We start from the raw sequence: 17,303 nt of genomic DNA on the forward strand, positions 1-17,303 counted from the left end.
CAGAACACCCCAAGTCCAACTCTAGACATGGCTCTACCGTTCGAGCTTCTCATCTCCATCTTTGATCTTGCATGTTACCCTCCGCAGCCTCAAATCTTCGATCCCGCCCTGTGGACTGGCCACGATCCAATGTCGGGTGGAAAACAGGGTATGCGCTTCCAACAAGGCCTTACGCTGATATGCAAAGCTTGGTCGGGACCGGCAAAAGAGCTCCTGTACCGCGACATTACCATCCGAACCGTCAACCAGCTCCCTCTTCTTGAACACACACTCTTGAATGACTCAACCTCGGCGCTAGCTTTAATGATTAAATCCCTTCGACTTCTATGCGACGTCTCTCCCACCCAGCACCACGTGCTTGATCTCTCCCTCAGGCCGGTTTTATGTATGTGCACTCGCCTGAGACATCTCGCGTTCAATCCCGTCCTGGACCTATTTCCTCATCCTTTGTCTACGTTCACCCTCGATTTGCAGACCCTCCCTCAAGCTCATCAAGACACGCTCACACGCGTCGAGCTTGGTGTCTCTGTACCACTTTCACACGCAGTTCCCGAGTTGACCCAATTTCCCAATCTCGTCATGCTCTCCTGCGAAGTGAACCTGCTGACGCCCACCGCTCATGGCGACCCATACATACTCTCCCGCCTTGAAGATCTGCGCCTCACGCTATCCACCTCTGACTCAGTAGCCATCAGCGACAGCTATCGATCGATAACGTCCGCCCTCGATCTTCCAGCCTTGTGCAAACTCTCGCTCACCGCGGTACAGGCGACGGCTCACGATGTGCGCCCCTGTTACGCGCTCTTCCTCGCGAAACACGGCAGCCACCTGCGATACCTCGCAATATACGGGAGCTTCTTCCTCGTTCTTGTCATAGAGGAGCTCATTCAGCATTGCCCGAGCGTTGAACACCTCGTCGTTCCCCGCGTGCGCAGCCTTCAAATGCTCGCGCATCCGAACGTGGTGTGGCTCGACGCGTGGGACTACATGACCGCGAGGCGACGGAGGCAGCCAAAGGACCCGTTAGATGCGTTTGAGAACATGCCGCGCCTGCGGGGCTTTCGCATCATTGATCGCGCCTTCTTCCACATCGCAGGTCCGGTTGTGCCCCTTGCTGCCCCGCCATATCTCGACGCAGATGCCGTGTAGCTCAACTCGTAACTGGGGTTGCTCGCGTGGAAGTGCTCGAAACGCACACGTCGACGGATAGTGTCTGCCGAGTGCAGTACGTGCAGAATTGAATGGACTATCAGAGGTTCATACAAACGTAGGGATATACGTGCATTATGAATCAGTATGAGATGATGGGGATCTAAGGAAGATGTCTCGGATACGGCTCTTGTGTATGCATTATTCCAGATGTATTTGACAGCTCTCCTTCATATTTCGTGCTGCTTAAGTACGCAATGCAAGATCATGTGTGCACCACTACACTTCACCACGGGAGACCAGGTTGCAGGTGATCTGGGACCTTTTGGTGGCGGTGTCGGCATGTGTCGGCCGCGTGTCGGCACTAAGCGTATGTGACGGCGGAGCGCCTCGCGTTAGCTGTCAGTTAATGTTCTTCTTAGATAGTTTTTCACGTCTCTCCATGCACTGTATCGTAGTCTATCTCCTTGTAAACTTGTTTATCGAGCTCCCTGCCATCTATAGTTGTCCAGGATTTCATTGCCAGCCTAATCATCGGTCAATCTCGGCTCATGCACCACGATTTTGTCATCCTCCCTGATCTTGGCATGGACGGCGGTTTGGGACTTTGGAGTCTGGACGGCAGGACAGTTTTGAACCTGACCGAGCACAAATTAGCCACTTGTCCACCTTCTGTGGTTACATTGATTTATTTCCGTTTATTTTATTTCATCAGAACACCTTTATGACTGTATGAACGAACAGGGCAGTGTTTGATCATGTTTCAGACGAATATTCCGAGATCTGTGCGTGATATTGAGTGGACATTGACGTCGGCTTTGGACTTTGTTGGTGACAGCCAAAAAAATCCCCGCAGCTTGCAAAAAATGGCTTAAATGCTGGATCGAACACTAGCCCCGAGGACAAGAATCGTAGACTTACATGCTACACTACTGTGCCGTTTATAAATGACGTGATGACATAGATTATAACGAGCGTCATCATTTATATCCTGTCCAACTAATTAGTAGTATGACGAGAGCCATTGTCTGAGTTGATTCTAGTGTGGCCTGGATGACACTCAACGAGCCATGAGTATCGCGCCGACACGCCGCCGACACGCCGTTACCTAGCCGACACGCCGACACCAAAAGTTCTGGATTCTCCTTCATCCTCCAGGAGACTAGGTTTATTCTTGCTTGCCAAGATGTGCAAGTAGACACACCATGTTAAGCGCCCGAATAGGCGCCTACATCACATAGACCTAATGTCCTTGGTGTTCCAATGATGCTCGACCGTAACCCAGGCATGGCGGGTTTGATCGGATGTTAATAAAAAACATTCTATCATCAGTAATTGTGGCTCCCCGGGTTCCGGTGTAATCCTTTGGAAGTAACATAGGCAACGTCATCGCAAACATCATACTATCAAGCGCCTCGCTCGATCAATCACCATAGGGAACGTTGCGGCTCAAAACATGTCCACTGTGCGACATGAACAAGAATAACCTGATTCCCACTCCACTGACGAAGCGGAAACCAACTTTTGACTCCCAGTGCTCCAGGCAATAGATGTAATGCCTCTGCATAGCGGTCGGTCATGACATGTAAAAGGGCAAGAAAGCATGAGAATCTGGAGTATATAATCGGGTGAATAGTGTGGATCACTACGCTATGCGGCTAGCAAGTATCAAGCTTTCAAGGGCGCTAGGATGATAGGGAGAATTAAAGCTAGAAGTGATCCGCGAAGAGAAGGAAAGAAAAAACAATATGAGAAAAAAAATCCTCGTATATTCAAATTATGCCCGACTTGGCGTTGTAAGTGCCGGAGCGGAGCGAGGGCTTGCTTGTTTTGACTTACTCTTATGTCATCGCAATCCTTTCCCCCAACTCCGCTAAGCAAGGAGAACTGGCGAAACAAACACAAAATGATCATTCGAAGCACAGCCCGGCGTTCAAAGAACGAGCGACAGCGCAGCATGTTGCCTTGGCCCCAGTATATTTACTCTCACAGAAAGTGTTATCACAACATTTCCCTCGTACCGCTTACTGTCTTCAACAATGCCCTATGTTTCAAACTCGCCTCAGTACATCCCATGGATTTCCGACTACCAAAAAAATGACTATTTGTTAGGTGAGCTCTAATGTGTTTCTACCTACGAGCTTACGTGCGCTTGGCTCAATCGGATCCCTCGTTTAGTTTCCATTGCTACTGCGGTCCTCTATGACTATAGTGAGTTGCATATACACCTTCCTGGTTTAACTGCTAAAGCTTTACAGTTCTTCGACTAGATCAAGAAGTAAGAGCTCAGATACAGTGGAAAATCATTGTTGTTGAACTATGCCTTTGCTAGGTAAACTTGATATGGGCGAGTCAATTATGTTCAATGGGTGTTCTCGTCTTTATTCATATGTTTGTTCTTCAGAAACGTAAAGTATCGCTCATGACCTGGTGTTATGTATTTGTAAGTTTTTAGCATTCAACTGTGCTTACTTGATAGGTAGCTAATATAGAGCAGCTTCGATATGTCGGCCTTCTCTATGCTATGTATGTCTAAGGGGTATATGTTATGTAGAAGGTTTGAGTTAACCATATGCATCTTTTGTTTAGCATGTCAGGTATCTGTAAGTGTCCTTGATAAATATTGTGTTGATCATTCTAACATGTGCGAAGGGAATATTAGATTTTATATTTCCGATAAGGTACGTTTGTGGACTTCCTCACCAACATGTTCTCAAGTGGAGAATAAAATAATAATATGGACATAACATCTGGTAGACGTAAGGAGTTTCCCGTGGTTTGTCTGTTCGACTGTACCACTTATTCTTGATTCCAGCTGTACGTTTCATATCAGCAACTATAGCACATGAACAAATGAAATGATGTCGTTTTATAACAGGCGAAGGGCTGTATATATTTATCGATGAAATACTCCAGAGTACCTTGACAATAGCACTGCAAGGTGACTTCCTGGCATTATATTCATCAATGATTGAACTCATCAAATGTATTCTTTTAGCTGCGATGACTACTCGGGTTTGTGCGCTTTACGAAAACTCCAAGAAAACAGTAATTTTCCTTGCGGCAACATTCGTCATTCTGCAGTTGTGTTACGGGGTGTTAAACCTTTTTGATTACATACTACCCTATGGTCAATCTTGTGCGTCAACTAGTGATAACTGAGACTGGCCCATGAGTTAATTGTCCTGTTTATAGCTCAAGAGGCTATTGTACTTGGCTGGCACATCTGTGGAATCTTCAATGGGCCATCTAACATTGTATACCAGTGGATGATCCCGGTTGCTAACGGGCTGCTCATGACGTATGAGCTGACACTCATTGTTATGATTGTATACCGGTCCATTATGCAGCTGAAGGAACACAAAGAACTGCGGTCGTTTGGAGTCAAGGGAATTATGCGCCTCATCATTCGGCATGGGTTGCTGTATTTCTTTTGGTAAGCGTGTAGTACTATGGTAAAGCCTCATGTGAGATAACCTATACGTAGGTTTCTCACTTGGGGGATTACCAACACACTGGCAACCAACGGGGCTCATTTAGTAAGCAATTGCTTTGCCACACTTGATTCCAACTGAACTCTCGAAGGCGGTCGTAGAAATTATGGTTTTTGAAGACTTAGCACCGGCTCTGCAAGTATTGCTGGTTTCAGCAGCGGGGCCATGGTTCATTCTTGCTATCCGTGATCCATACGCTGGACGGGTGGATGGGATGCATGGCATGACGACAAATCAAACTGCAGATACTTCTGTCGCTTTTGCAAGACCGTCGACTAACGCCGGGACCAATGACCCAGAGGCTCTGTCTTAGGACATAATTGCGATGGGAAATGGAGTTGATTGCTGAAGTAAAAGCTCAACACCGAGTGGAGTGTTCTAACGTATTATTCTCGTGTTTCTATTCATATCACGTGTCATTTAATATGTGGATTATCTTGTGTTGTGTTCGAAACTAGATTGTTGCGAAGTACACCAAAGCCCATATATGCTACGATATAGATTTGCATGACTTGTGTCATGGCGTTTTCTGAATATTTTATCCTTTCCTTTCGGCCACGTGATTGCGACTCCGAGTATCTGATGAGAGTGATACATGACGATGAGGATGTTATATAATACGTGATAGCAGAGTGACGAAGCCGCTTTTGTCACAAACATTCACAATGCGATGTTTTCTGCGAGTAGGAAGGGGCTCAACGGCACCGAAGTGGGATAACCCAGCACCGTTCTCTTCATAAAGTGTCTTTCTTGCGATGGCCCGAGCCCCGAGGGTGACAGGACAAGACGCTGGGTACTCAGAGTGAGAAATACCGATGTCATATATAGCATGCACACGCCTATGTGATGGTTCGAGAACTCCTCATGAACGACGAAGGCTGGTTTAGGATGCGAAAGGCGCCAGGTGTCGCGTGCAGTGAGATTCAGCCTATATATAGCACCTTCTCCGCGTTTCACCGACATTGATAGGCGCTGAATCCGTCTTCGCCATGGACGATGCCCAGCCTCACGGAGGTGAAACACCAACGGGAAGGGACAGAGAAACGGGCCCCAAAGGCGAGAAGAAGAAACGGGTGAGGACGGAGCGAAAGCCGAAGAACACGAGTACGGAGGTGGCTGGTCGAGGCGAGGCGAGTTGCGGTGGGGCGACGAGAATCCAGGACGGATCTGGGCGGGATGAAAGAGAGAAGGTGATAAGCCGAGGTGCAAGGACTCTGATGCGACGGGAAGCAAACGAGATCGGGGACCTCTCACCGATGACAGCACTCGATACCGCTCGTCCGATTCGAGATATCCGGGACGGTATGTATCCTGTGGGCGTTCGGTCTCCGGATCCGAAGCTCAACGCACATAGCAAAACGGGAGTGCTCATGTGAGCTAGTATTCATAATGGTTATCGTATCTGAACCGAGACTCAAGCTGACGCTGGATAAGGTACGATCGTCCATTCCTTCTCCAGTTCCAGGACATCGTCATACAAAGGCCGCCGCGTCTCGCGACGCTCGAACAGCTCAGTGGATTATACGTTCTGAGAGAAGATACCGTGGACATCAGAGAGCAGAATATGACAAAGAAACAACGACAGGCTAGGGATGCACTGACTCGGAGGCACGGGGCTGCTCAAGTCGGAGATCGGCGTACGCGTGGACGAGAGGAATCTGACGTCGGAACAGGGAGAAGCGAGAGAGAAGCTACGAGGTTTGGGAGTCTTGAAGGGAGAGGATTAAAATTGGCGAGGGGGTAGCTGAACGAGAAACGAAGACGCGGATATAAATCGGAGGATGGCAGGCTCATGAAAGCGGCGGGGAGAAGTCATTGTGTTGACGGTATTTTCGTCGAACAGGAACGCCACAGGAGAACGTGGTGAATAGAAGGCCACGTAATATGGAGTGAGAAATTTCCAGATGCGAGGTGTTTCGAGACGTTCTAAGTGATCGCCGGGAGCGAACATGGATCATTGAGTGCCGCGATGTCAGAAAGCTGTAGCCGACGATGACGGATGGATGATGAGATGTGTGCTGGCAAGGAGCTGGCAAGGCATGACGAGCGAGACGACGCAGAGGATACGGGCTGGAGTTATGTTTTAGTTCTCCGATTGGAGCGAGAACAAGTGCAGCGCAGCACGAAGAGACAGAGAGTGAGCCATGTGGGCGCTTGTGAGAGCGTGGCTGTGCGGTGAGAAAGGGGCTGGCGCGGCTCCGTGTTGTTCTCTTCCACGAACTTCATTTCGACAAACGCGGGTTCAACAACAAAAGCAGAACATCAACAAGTCAAGAATAAGAAAGTCAAGACAGGGGAGGTCCTTTTATACCCTTCAACTTCCAGCCGCGGTCTCAATTGCGTCGCCTTGGTGGCTGATCCTGGGAACACTCCGACCCGCCCGCCGTGCCTGACGACTGTGAGGCCCTCGACGACGACGAGCAACTCCCAACTCATCTTTCTCGCTTTCATCGTCTTTTCTTCATTTTCACCGACGTTGCACTGCCCTGTCACCGCAGACGCAGACGCTCGTGTTCCTTTCACCACTTACATATCCTCACATTCTTTCTCCATCTACTCTCGCCCGGCAGCGCAGGCTCACGCTCGTCGCACCGGTCTGCAACAGCGCTCTTTTCCCTTTTGTAATCATCATCTATCTTCTTTGTTCTCGCCGGCCGGCCGAATCATCACAGCAACAGCTAATAGCCTTTCCGTCTCATCAAACCCAGCTTCAACGCACTTCCCACCTGTTCGTCCATCTCACCTATCTCTCCACCCCCTCCGTTCTCACCCGTTCTCCCCAGCTCGCTGCAATCAGGAGTCCCATTCTACTCCTAGATCCTAGGCTACTCCAAACACCAACCAGAAGAAGAAGCAGATGAATATGCCTTCTCTGTTCTCCCGCTCCCGCACAACGCCCAACCCCAATAAGGGCACCCTCGACTCCCCATCCAAGACCTCCCTCCGCTCTGGTCTTGACGAGTTCGGCCGCATCGGCTCCCCCTCCACCCACCCGCGCAACAAGGACCCAGTCAAGAAGCGCCTCGCCCTCGCAGAGCGTTCCCGCACCTTCTCGGGCGCCACCGCGCGCACCGACAGTACAGCCATCGGCCAGAGCGAGGTCGACCTCTCCGATGCGCTCTCCCGCGTTCCCGACGGTAGCTTCCTCCCGCTCAGCCTCGACCCTCCCCAGGTTCCTCCTGATCTCGAAGACGCTTTGCTCAATGGGCCTCAAAACACGCATACGGCGCCAGAGCATGGATATGGGTTCCTCGCGTACGAGCGACATGTGGTGCTGGGTTTAGAAGAGGCAGCGAGGCTCGTAGATGTCGTCGCCGCCGAACTAGGCACGCGTGGGCTCACGACACCCTTTATCTTCTCCGCACTCGCGCTCGACGTGTCCGCACCCGCCGTGCGCCGGCTCGTGCGTTCCTTCCTTGAGACGTGTGCACGTCCCGGAGTTGCGGACGTTGATATGCGTTGGCGCGAGGAGGCGAGGTTCGCGGGGCCGCATGAGCTCGGGATGTGTCTTAGGTGGGGCCTGGCGAGGATGATTAGAGTTGTGGGTGGGCAGCCGGTGAGGGGGCTCATTGCGTGGGAGCATTATATCGAGTTCCGGGAAAGCGAGGCTGGTGCGTAGCTCCCTTCTATAACTCACTATCATCGCTGATCTCGGAGAACTTACGGAATGATAGCCCTCAACTACCCCCCGACACACTTCTCAACCTTCCTCCCCGCCCTGCACCCCACCCTCCGCGGTCTGCTCCTCACCCTTCTCTCACTCCTCATCCGATTCACCGCACACTCCTCCTCTTCCGGCCATACGCCCCCAACGCTCTCGCCCCTCTTTGGCCCGCTCATCTTCGGCCTGGGGCCCGGAGGCCTAGCGTTCCACCACACGTACGTGCACTACCTGCGCGCCGTGCACGCGATGGAACATCTCATTTTAGCGTTCATCCGATGGCAAGACGCCCCGCGCTCCGTCACGCACTTCGCCATGCAAGGAACACTCCAGAGCGGCGGCGCCGGCGCAGCGCAGCGGGTGACGATGCCCGGGCTGGTTGGGATCGGTGCGGCCGGCCAGCTAGGCGGGCAAGGCAACCACGCAAACGCCGATTCACCAACAAGCCCGAGCGGCGACAGCTCGCGCTCGCTTGGGGTGCCTACAAAACTGAAAGACTGGATTCGCGGCTACCCGGCGATGCTCCCCTTCCTCCCTACCACCTCGACCTCCTCGCGAAACCCCCACGAGCGCCCGCCGCCGCGCCGGGGAGCTAGGACGGCACGCGTCACGTGTATCCGACGCAACGTGCGCATGTACAGCCCGGACCTCGTGCGCACGTCTGCGTCGTGGGCGAAGCCGATTCCGCACGCGTCGGGGCACGATGGAGGCGAGTGGGGGCACAGCGAGGCGTGGGCGCGCATTGTGCCGCCCGCTGCGGGGACCGGTGGCGGGGCGCTGCAGCCAAAGTACAGCGAGGCGTATAAGAAGCGGATGGATATGCCGCCGGGGATGCAGCCGCTGACGACGCCGTTTGCGGCGCCTGCGTTGGCGGCGATGTCGTCTGCGCATAGTGGGGCGACGAGTGGGAGCGCGAGTAGTAGTTTGTTTGATGGGGAGAGCGGGGGTGTGGGGAGGGAGAGGGAGGGGCGGGAGGGGGAGGATCGGTATAGGAATTTGACGGATTTGAGGTGGGGCGAGTTTGAGGCGATGGGGTTTGCGGAGCCGGATGAGAAGAAGCTGCAGTTTGATTTGACGGAGAGTGCGAGGCAGGTGCGTTGTCCTTTCTTTTGCTTTTATTTCACCCTTTTCCGCAAATCTCCCATATTTCATGATGATACTCATCAAAATGCCCACAGGAACGCGCAGCGAAACGCGCGACGCTCAACTGGACCGACTTCAGCGCGGACGGCTTCTCGCGCACAGACGCGACGCTCTCCGCCACGCTCCAGTTCTCCCCGCCCGTGGCGAGCAGCATCGCCGCGTGGCCGGCGCAGTCGAGCGAGCTGCAGCGCAAGCTGCGCAAGGCGCACCGCGCGCTCCCGCCGTTCGGGTGGGACACGACGCCGGTGCAGGGCGCGCCGGAGGAGGTCGAGGAGGCGTTTTTGGATGTGTTTTGTGATCTTGTGTATGGGGGCGGGCCGGGTGTGGGGCCTGGGCAGGGGAGTAGTGCGGAGAGGGGCGTTGGGGGGTTGGCTGGGGGTGGGTGGATGGAGGTAGGCAGGGGCGAGGAGGTGGAGAGGGAGTGTAATTGGGCTTTGGTAAGCTTTTGTTCTTTTGTGGCTGCTGGGTGGTGGGAATGGGGTGATGAACTTGCGTTAGGTTGAGTTCAGGGCGCTCCCACTTTCTGCGTCTCCGTCCGGCACCGGCAGCGATCATCGTTCGAGCACGTCGCTCGTTCTCTTTGAAGAGTTCGTCCCGCTCGAGTATCGCCAGCAGCTCGCGAAGGAGTCTACCGGAAAACGCAAGAAATCGCCATTTGCGTTCCTCAGTCCCGGCGCGCTCGCATCCCTTACAGGCAAGCGCTCGGGCGGGCAGAAGGAGTGGAAGCCGGCAGCGACGCTCAATGGACGGCCGTACGTTATCGGACACGTGCCAAAAAGCCCGACGTTTCGCGAAGTCGAGTTCGAAGGGATGTTGAGGGGCACCGGCGGCAGCGTGACGAAGGTGATCAGTCTTAGCGCAAGTGGTACCCCGAAGAACCCTAATGCTAGTGCTACCAACGGGCCATTCTCAAGGAGCCGGGACGTTATCCAGCCGAGCCCGGCGAACGCGTCGATCGGGCACGACCGCACGCCCGTCGCGTCGAATCTCTACGTGGAGCCGCCCCGCGCGCAGACGAGCATGGGACATATCCAGCAGACCGAGATTCCGCTCGAGCGGCAGTTCTCGGAGCCGCAGATGCAGAACAGCCCGCTCACGCCCGGCGGCGGGCGCAACAAGCGCTTCCGTCTCCCGCTGCCGATGCCGCACGGCGCGTCGCCGATGGCGATGACGCGCTCGGTGTCGATTGGCAAGCGCGGGAGCGGGGTGCCGACGGACTGGAAGCCGGCGGGGGCTACGCCGGTCGAGTTCGAGACGCGGCTCGCGAGTTACTCGGACGACGAGCTCGTGGCGAGTCCGCAGCCGGGCGCGCTGATGAACCCTGAGGAGAAGGAGAGGGAGCGGGTGAGGCAGGAGAAGCGGATGAGCAGGGACGATGCGTGGGTGGATATTCTGGTTGCGTCGCATACGAGGCGGATGGGCGGGCAGGAGGCGGAGCTGCGGCCGCGTGGCTCGGGCCAGGGTGAGCGGGAGGCGAGGAGGAGGGGGTTGAAGGGCGGGAGGAGCGATCCGGAGCTGGCGAGTATGGAGTTGGAGAGGGTGTTGGCTGGTGTGCGGGCGGGGTCGCCGTTCTCGGGCGACGACGAGCCGGAGCCGTTTAATCCATATCCGGAGGGAGATGAAGAGGACGTGGACAGGCGCATGTCGTCGACGACATATCCTACCATCGTCGATCTTCCGAGGCCGAGCGGCGAGTCAATGACGACCTCAGAGGCCGCAGCGGGGGCGCAGCAGGAGGATCCCGACGTGGACTCGGTGATGTCCTTCCCCAACTCGGGCTCCAAGAAACTCGGATACTTTGACTTGCACCCAGAGCGGCGGCCTGGTGGGGCCCGTCCGATGCCCGGTGGTGCACGGACGATGTCCAATGCGTCCGAGTATTCTATCAGCGAGATATCTGCTGCTGGTGCTGGTATGGGACGACGGAGCCAGGACAGCGACACGCCAACGGTCGGTGGACTTCCCGACTTCGCAGATGAGGATGCGGGCGGGGCGCGGGAGAAGGCGCACGCTCGTGCGGAGAGCACGACATTACCTGGTCTCGTTGCTCCACCCGCCGCGCCTGAGAAACGGAGCGTTAGCCCTGGTACGGACGCCAAAAGCAAAACGGCTTCGCTGATCGAGATGTACCGCGAGCGGGAGCGCTCTGGTTCGTCGCCTAGTGGGACCGCCGCACCTTCGAAGCTGCCCGTGCGTTCCTCGTCGCTCGCCAAGGACAAGGCAATTCCCCCGCTTCCTCCATCAGCCTCATCCACTCCGTCTCCGAAACCTGCGACGACCACACAAGGCTCAATCAGCCTCCACCCGAACCACTCTCACGCGCCTGAAGCTTCCGAAGGTGACATGGAGAGCGTGACGTCGAGCGAGCTCGAGGCTGCCGACGTGGACACGCACGCAGAAGGCATGAGTCCGCCGGACAGGGAGGCGCTGTTTGGCGTCGATGGAGTAGGTATGGGCGGGCGGGCGAGTCCAATACGGTATGTGCATGGGCTGCCGTTGCATAATGTGCTGGAGGAGGAGGAAGACGATGCGTAAGGCGTTGGCGGGATGAGGTGAGTGTCGCAGCTGGTGTACATGCATTTTCTGACGCGGTATCCTCCGGTATAGAATTTGCTCTCGTCGCTAGCTGTACCTCCACTAAGAACATACTCGACCCGCACCATAATCTGTCTGTTTCAGCTGACGCATACGCGCTTCGTATCGTGCCTTTCCTCCGCTGTACTTTGAGTCTTGAAACTGCTCAGTATAGATCACCAGGACAAGACGTCTGTCTATGTGCGCTTCTATCATATATTCTTCCTATGTTCCTTATACGTCTTTTCCCCTTTCCTATTCTCCATTTTATTTTTCTCGCCTCTCGCCTTCCTTGGCCAACACAGTACACGCTCGCTCCTCCCCATCACCTGTCGATCTTCATGTGCTCGATATCACTCTCTCCTCTTATATCTGCTTGTTTGTTTCACTCTGACTCTCGCTGTTTTGCTTTGCTCCGCGTCTGTCCTGTAGCGAGTCCCCTCCCTTCCTGTTAATGGATGTATATACGTCAGTAGGGCGTTGGCTGGTGCTTATATGTAGAGTCTTATGGAGGCTCATATTTGCTATCTATGCATGGTACCGGGTGAGTGTCAATGGAATGACGAAACACCCTAGAGCTGGATTGGGGACATGTTCCTCGGCCCATATCCTTACCGCCTGTACTCGGATTCTTTCTGCACTCACCGCCATTCGATGGTCTCAATCGGTCAGCGTTTGCGAAATACTATTTGTAAACGGTGTTGCATGCACGCATTCTGTATCATAACTAAGAGGTACAATCGATCGAGCATGGAGAACGTTGCATAAATTCGAGAATAAGCCATAGCTACATCCAGAACATAATTTGATGCTGGAAGATATATGTAAAAGATAAGTCATATTAATTAGTTGCCCATCAAAAACAATAGCCTTCGCACGGAAAAACACATCACATCCTTTCCAAAACCCTTAATAGGATTCAGCTGTGTAGCTTTGTTGACTAACGCTGGTAGAAGAGAATGGACGTGCGCGTGGACCCGTTACCAGAGGGCGCACGTCATTCCAGGGAGGGCGCGGCGTCGCCTATCCGCCGACGCTCAACGCTGCTTCAGGATCTGCTTGAGATGGCGGTGACCTAAACGCGACGGTGCTAACTGCGTCTCTTCGAGAATCTGGAGATTGATTTAGCTGCTTTCTGTGTGCACTGCGCACACCAAGAATGAGCCAAGGTCCCAGAACACATGTAACCATCGTGTTGAACACGGGGTAGAGCATCTCAATTATTTGAGTCTCGGCTAAAGTCTGCGTGGATTGCTATGATCTGGCGTAGAATGGAGCGGAGATAAGTGGCCGTACCATGTCTGTTGCGTTAGAGGCAACGGTCCAGAGCAGTTGAGTTACCAGAACTCTGCAAAGAGCCTGAGTTTAGCCTATTTTTCAAGTATAATATAAGAGAGCTCACGCCAAGAAATAGGCCATGTGGTGCTGAGTAAGGATGCGTAGAAGACCTTTGACACCTAACAAGGAACCTTGCTTCTTCTGTTCTTTAAGTTGCCATACCACGCGGTAGAGTCCCAGAAGAAGCAAAGCCAAGTCGTACGCCAGACCAATACCGCACCAAACGGGAGTTATCAAGTAAATGATTTGGTATGTGGCTGGGGCAAAAATCGTGCAAATGTGAAGACCATTTATAATAGCCTCTTCACCTAGATCGACAAGCGGTCTGTGAGAAGACGCGACGAAGTTGAAGTTTGAAAGAACACACTTGCGTACCCGTAGGGCGGAATTATGGATAAAATATTTTGTCCCATATTCAATGCTTGGACGCATATGAAACATCCCCAAAGGACAATTTTGAGTTTCTTTGGATTTCCATAAAGTGCACAAACTCGAGTGGTCATAACTCCTTATGTTATGTACATTCGTGAATGGTGGTGCCCGTGATATTATTATCATCCACTCACCTTGGAGTAGCACCATCAATATGGCGGGGAGGATGGTGCTCGGCAGGATACTCAATACGGAACCTGGGTTGTATCTTTAGTCTTCGTGATTCAATGTATCATTTCGAGAATTTTACTTACATCTTTATGAGTTTGCGGCGAGTAGTTGTGCGAGCATTAACATTGTTTTAAGCACCACGGTTTGGCAAGCAAATGCAGACTTACACCTTTAATAACGCAGAAACTGAGAATAAATGGATGCGGTTCCTTACTTGAAAACTCACATCATCTGATAAAGGCATGTACATCAATCCGGCTAGTTGGAGTTTTAGCTTCAGTGCACGTTCAACCTATGAAAATAAACCTAGACTTGCTCAAACTGTATCTGAAATAGCAGTTAGAGCGTATTGACATGCAAACATTATTATCAAGACAACGAACAGTGCAACAAATATGCCGCAGTATCTTATCTTTCAAGTGTTCAGCCGCCTATGCCGGCCATAACATGTGAGCATTCTACTTACAGCTACATAAGACCATGTCATCCAGGATAATTTATGTTCCTTAAACAATTGTGTTCGTCAGGCACCATCAACTAGAACTCGAGAGGAGCTTACCCAAATCAAAGTAATCTTAACATGGCGGCAAGCCTCAGCAATATTGTAGTGAAGAACAAAGTTTGCTTACTTCTTGGTCTAAATGCAGGACTACAGAAACGTTATGAATTATTCAGAGCAACTTTTAGACACATACCATAGTCATACACGACCACCACGGTGGAGAACACTGGAATGAAGGCGTGGAAATGAAGGTGTGATTAAGTTAGTGAAACCATTGGTAAATGAATGGCGTATAGTCAGCCTTTACCTAAAGTATATGCGCATGCTTGGGCGTATTCGAGGCTAGGTATCCATGAAGGGGTGTTAATAATAACTGGCATGATGGGCACGGTGTGAACTCTGACGAACCGGGTATAAGAAAGCTTTTAGCAAATGTGACTTTATATACCCATAGAAGTTACGCTGGCTATGTCGCCTTTTCGATCACTCCTACAGAGTTATTCTAAACTGCGTTAGCATGAGGCTACCGCTTACCGGTCATCAGAATGTCGACAATGATGCTCATACGGAACGGACTTTGATGATCAATCAAGGGCAGTGCACAGGTACGGCCACGGTGTTGAAGTATGTGTATTTATATATCTTTATATCAGAGCTTTGAGCGGGTTTTTGGTCGGGCCTTTTTTTCTTTTTATTGTTCTGTTTGTCCGTCTCCCTCTATCTACAGTAGGTACCAAGTTAATTAGCATGCTGCGCTACTTTTTAAACCTGTACAAGTCAACACATAGCTCCCTTGCACTGGCTATCTTTTACCCTGAAAGGCATCAATGAGGTGTCGCTGCTCAATGCCTCCGCAGGCATCCACCCCCTTCGTTCTTTGTATGTCTAGAATAGATTGTGGTGTCCCTTCATCGACCTCTGCATCGCTTACAGCCACCTTCCATCAAAGGGGTTCCCTAATATAAGGACATTCTGGTGTTATGCATCTTCAAGGGCGCTGATGACAGCCGCTGCCCCATAGAACCTGGCGAAGTACCTGCGACAAAGGCTCAGGACACCCGTGCAAACCTACGACGAACATCGTAAATTGCACAACTCGAGTGGACTTAAGCCGGTGCATATCAATCTCCCGTTGTTAGCACCTTCGCAGTGGGTGTGGTACATATGAAGAAGCACGGAAAATGCAGTGTCGATCACATCCGCGTGGTGGCACGGACAGCCTATCACTGGCTACAAGCAGAATACCTTTCAATAGTAAGGACGTGAATGGTATCAGACATTGCCTATATCATCAACTTATACCTCAGCTGTTGCTTCCTTAAATTTGGCTGAGATGTGAGCCAACGCCGTGTTGTCGTCCCTCGTATGAGCTAGAGCACAGCTGAGGTGTGGCCTGTTGTAAGAAAAACTCAAGGTGGGTTTGTCCGTGATCATGAGAAAAAGTCGGTATGTGTAAGCTGCGATTCATGATGGAAAATCTGATGCCCGTAGAATCAGATGAATTAACACAAATAGCATCTTTTCGTTGTTTCCCCATTTCTTGGCTCCATTGTAACCTACCCGGGTCCTATCATCTCCAGCGGTGACCGCTGACGAAATGCTGCCATCTGATGTAATACAGCCCTCTATCGTATCAAAGCTTTATGCTGTAGCGTAACTCTGTCATAGCATGCATCCCTTTGCCGTACCATATACCTATGTCACATCAGAGCCCTTTGTCTGAATGGCGAGCACAAGCCAACAAAGTGACCTTTGATACATCTGTACGAACTATTTGTAAAATTAGCGCTCAGGATCGCATTTGAATACGGGTTAGCGGTGGTGGGAACTCAGGACGCTGTCCGGAAAGGCCGCTCACAGGCTGGACTATATAGCTTCTGTACTGAGATATGGCGGAACGATAAGAGGCACAGCCGGACCTGCGATATGGAAAAGGATGCGGTCAAGGACGCGCATGCCCCGCAGGCGTGGCATGTTCTTGAATGCATCCAGAGGAGGCTTCGGCTCCTTCCGACGCCATGCGGTCACGAAATTCCACGCGTCGAGCCACACCACGTTCGGGTGCGTGAGCGTTCGCAGGGCGCGCACGCGGGGAACGACGAGGTGTTCGACACTCGGGCGGTGCTGAATGAGCTCCTCTACAACCGGGACGAGGAAAAGGATCCCGTATATTGCGAGATATTGCAGCTGTCTTCCGTGTTTCTCGAGGAAGAGCGCGTAACAGGGGTGCAAATCGTGAGCCGTCACATGGACGGCGGTGAGCGAGAGCTTGCACAAGGCTGGAAGCTCGAGGGCGGACGTTATCGATCGACAGCTGTCGCTGATGGCTACTGCGTCAGAGGTGGATAGCGTGAGGCGCAGATCTTCAAGGCGGGAGAGTATGTATGGGTCGCCATGAGCGGTGGGCGTCAGCAGGTTCACTTCGCAGGAGAGCATGACGAGATTGGGAAATTGGGTCAACTCGGGAACTGCGTGTGAAAGTGGTACAGAGACACCAAGCTCGACGCGTGTGAGCGTGTCTCGATGAGCTTGAGGGAGGGTCTGCAAATCGAGGGTGAACGTAGACAAAGGATGAGGAAATAGGTCCAGGACTAGACTCGTGACCAGTCTCCCGAGACGCGTGCCTAAAGAGGCAACAGGCCATGGGGGCCTTCGCATCTGGGAGACTGGGAGATTTCGTCGACTCCCTGGCAGGGAGCCAACTGAGTTTGAATATTGGCAGTAAAGAAGCATCGAGAAGCGTCGGAGATCGGTTAGATAAGCCGGCATTACCGCAGCCGATCGAGCACTTGTAGTCTCGCGTCGCGTCGCGCTCTGTACGCGCCGTGCCCATGAAATA

General features: G+C 52.5%; 6 protein-coding genes across 6 annotated transcripts in view; 4 read left to right on the forward strand and 2 right to left on the reverse strand.

Annotated features, from left to right (window-relative positions):
• Positions 1 to 1,149, forward strand: part of CONPUDRAFT_75407 (uncharacterized protein) — a gene marked incomplete at both ends in the record, with an annotated part of 1,534 nt that extends 385 nt beyond the window's left edge. Inside the window, one exon of the mRNA XM_007773651.1 lies at positions 88 to 1,149. Coding sequence (XP_007771841.1) covers positions 88 to 1,149 — 1,062 coding nt within the window. The remainder of the gene's footprint in view (positions 1 to 87) is intronic.
• Positions 1,150 to 3,188: 2,039 nt separating this feature from the next.
• Positions 3,189 to 4,956, forward strand: CONPUDRAFT_75408 (uncharacterized protein; the record flags this gene model as incomplete). Its single annotated transcript, XM_007773652.1, has 13 exons — positions 3,189 to 3,261; positions 3,328 to 3,360; positions 3,408 to 3,427; positions 3,554 to 3,592; positions 3,629 to 3,675; positions 3,739 to 3,752; positions 3,812 to 3,830; positions 3,907 to 3,929; positions 4,028 to 4,090; positions 4,148 to 4,288; positions 4,345 to 4,585; positions 4,637 to 4,688; positions 4,735 to 4,956. 13 exons carry the CDS (start codon positions 3,189 to 3,191, stop codon positions 4,954 to 4,956), a joined length of 987 nt encoding a protein of 328 aa, XP_007771842.1.
• Positions 4,957 to 5,881: 925 nt separating this feature from the next.
• Positions 5,882 to 6,165, forward strand: CONPUDRAFT_38185 (uncharacterized protein; the record flags this gene model as incomplete). The annotated part of the gene is made up of 2 exons (XM_007773552.1): positions 5,882 to 6,015; positions 6,078 to 6,165. Coding segments are annotated over 2 exons (222 nt in total), but the record flags the coding sequence as incomplete, so codon positions are not given.
• Positions 6,166 to 7,506: 1,341 nt separating this feature from the next.
• Positions 7,507 to 11,982, forward strand: CONPUDRAFT_92063 (uncharacterized protein; the record flags this gene model as incomplete). Its single annotated transcript, XM_007773779.1, has 4 exons — positions 7,507 to 8,254; positions 8,318 to 9,396; positions 9,483 to 9,884; positions 9,946 to 11,982. The coding sequence occupies 4 exons, from the start codon at positions 7,507 to 7,509 to the stop codon at positions 11,980 to 11,982; spliced, it is 4,266 nt and encodes a 1,421-aa protein (XP_007771969.1).
• Positions 11,983 to 13,044: 1,062 nt separating this feature from the next.
• CONPUDRAFT_75410 (uncharacterized protein) lies at positions 13,045 to 14,844 on the reverse strand (the record flags this gene model as incomplete). Its single annotated transcript, XM_007773653.1, has 9 exons — positions 13,045 to 13,263; positions 13,318 to 13,369; positions 13,424 to 13,616; positions 13,668 to 13,684; positions 13,926 to 13,999; positions 14,189 to 14,254; positions 14,592 to 14,611; positions 14,658 to 14,690; positions 14,772 to 14,844. 9 exons carry the CDS (start codon positions 14,842 to 14,844, stop codon positions 13,045 to 13,047), a joined length of 747 nt encoding a protein of 248 aa, XP_007771843.1.
• Positions 14,845 to 16,330: 1,486 nt separating this feature from the next.
• Positions 16,331 to 17,303, reverse strand: part of CONPUDRAFT_156769 (uncharacterized protein) — a gene marked incomplete at both ends in the record, with an annotated part of 1,791 nt that continues 818 nt past the window's right edge. Inside the window, one exon of the mRNA XM_007773780.1 lies at positions 16,331 to 17,005. Coding sequence (XP_007771970.1) covers positions 16,331 to 17,005 — 675 coding nt within the window. The remainder of the gene's footprint in view (positions 17,006 to 17,303) is intronic.

Source organism: Coniophora puteana (assembly GCF_000271625.1).
Source record: "Coniophora puteana RWD-64-598 SS2 unplaced genomic scaffold CONPUscaffold_11, whole genome shotgun sequence".
NCBI lineage: Eukaryota > Fungi > Basidiomycota > Agaricomycetes > Boletales > Coniophoraceae > Coniophora > Coniophora puteana.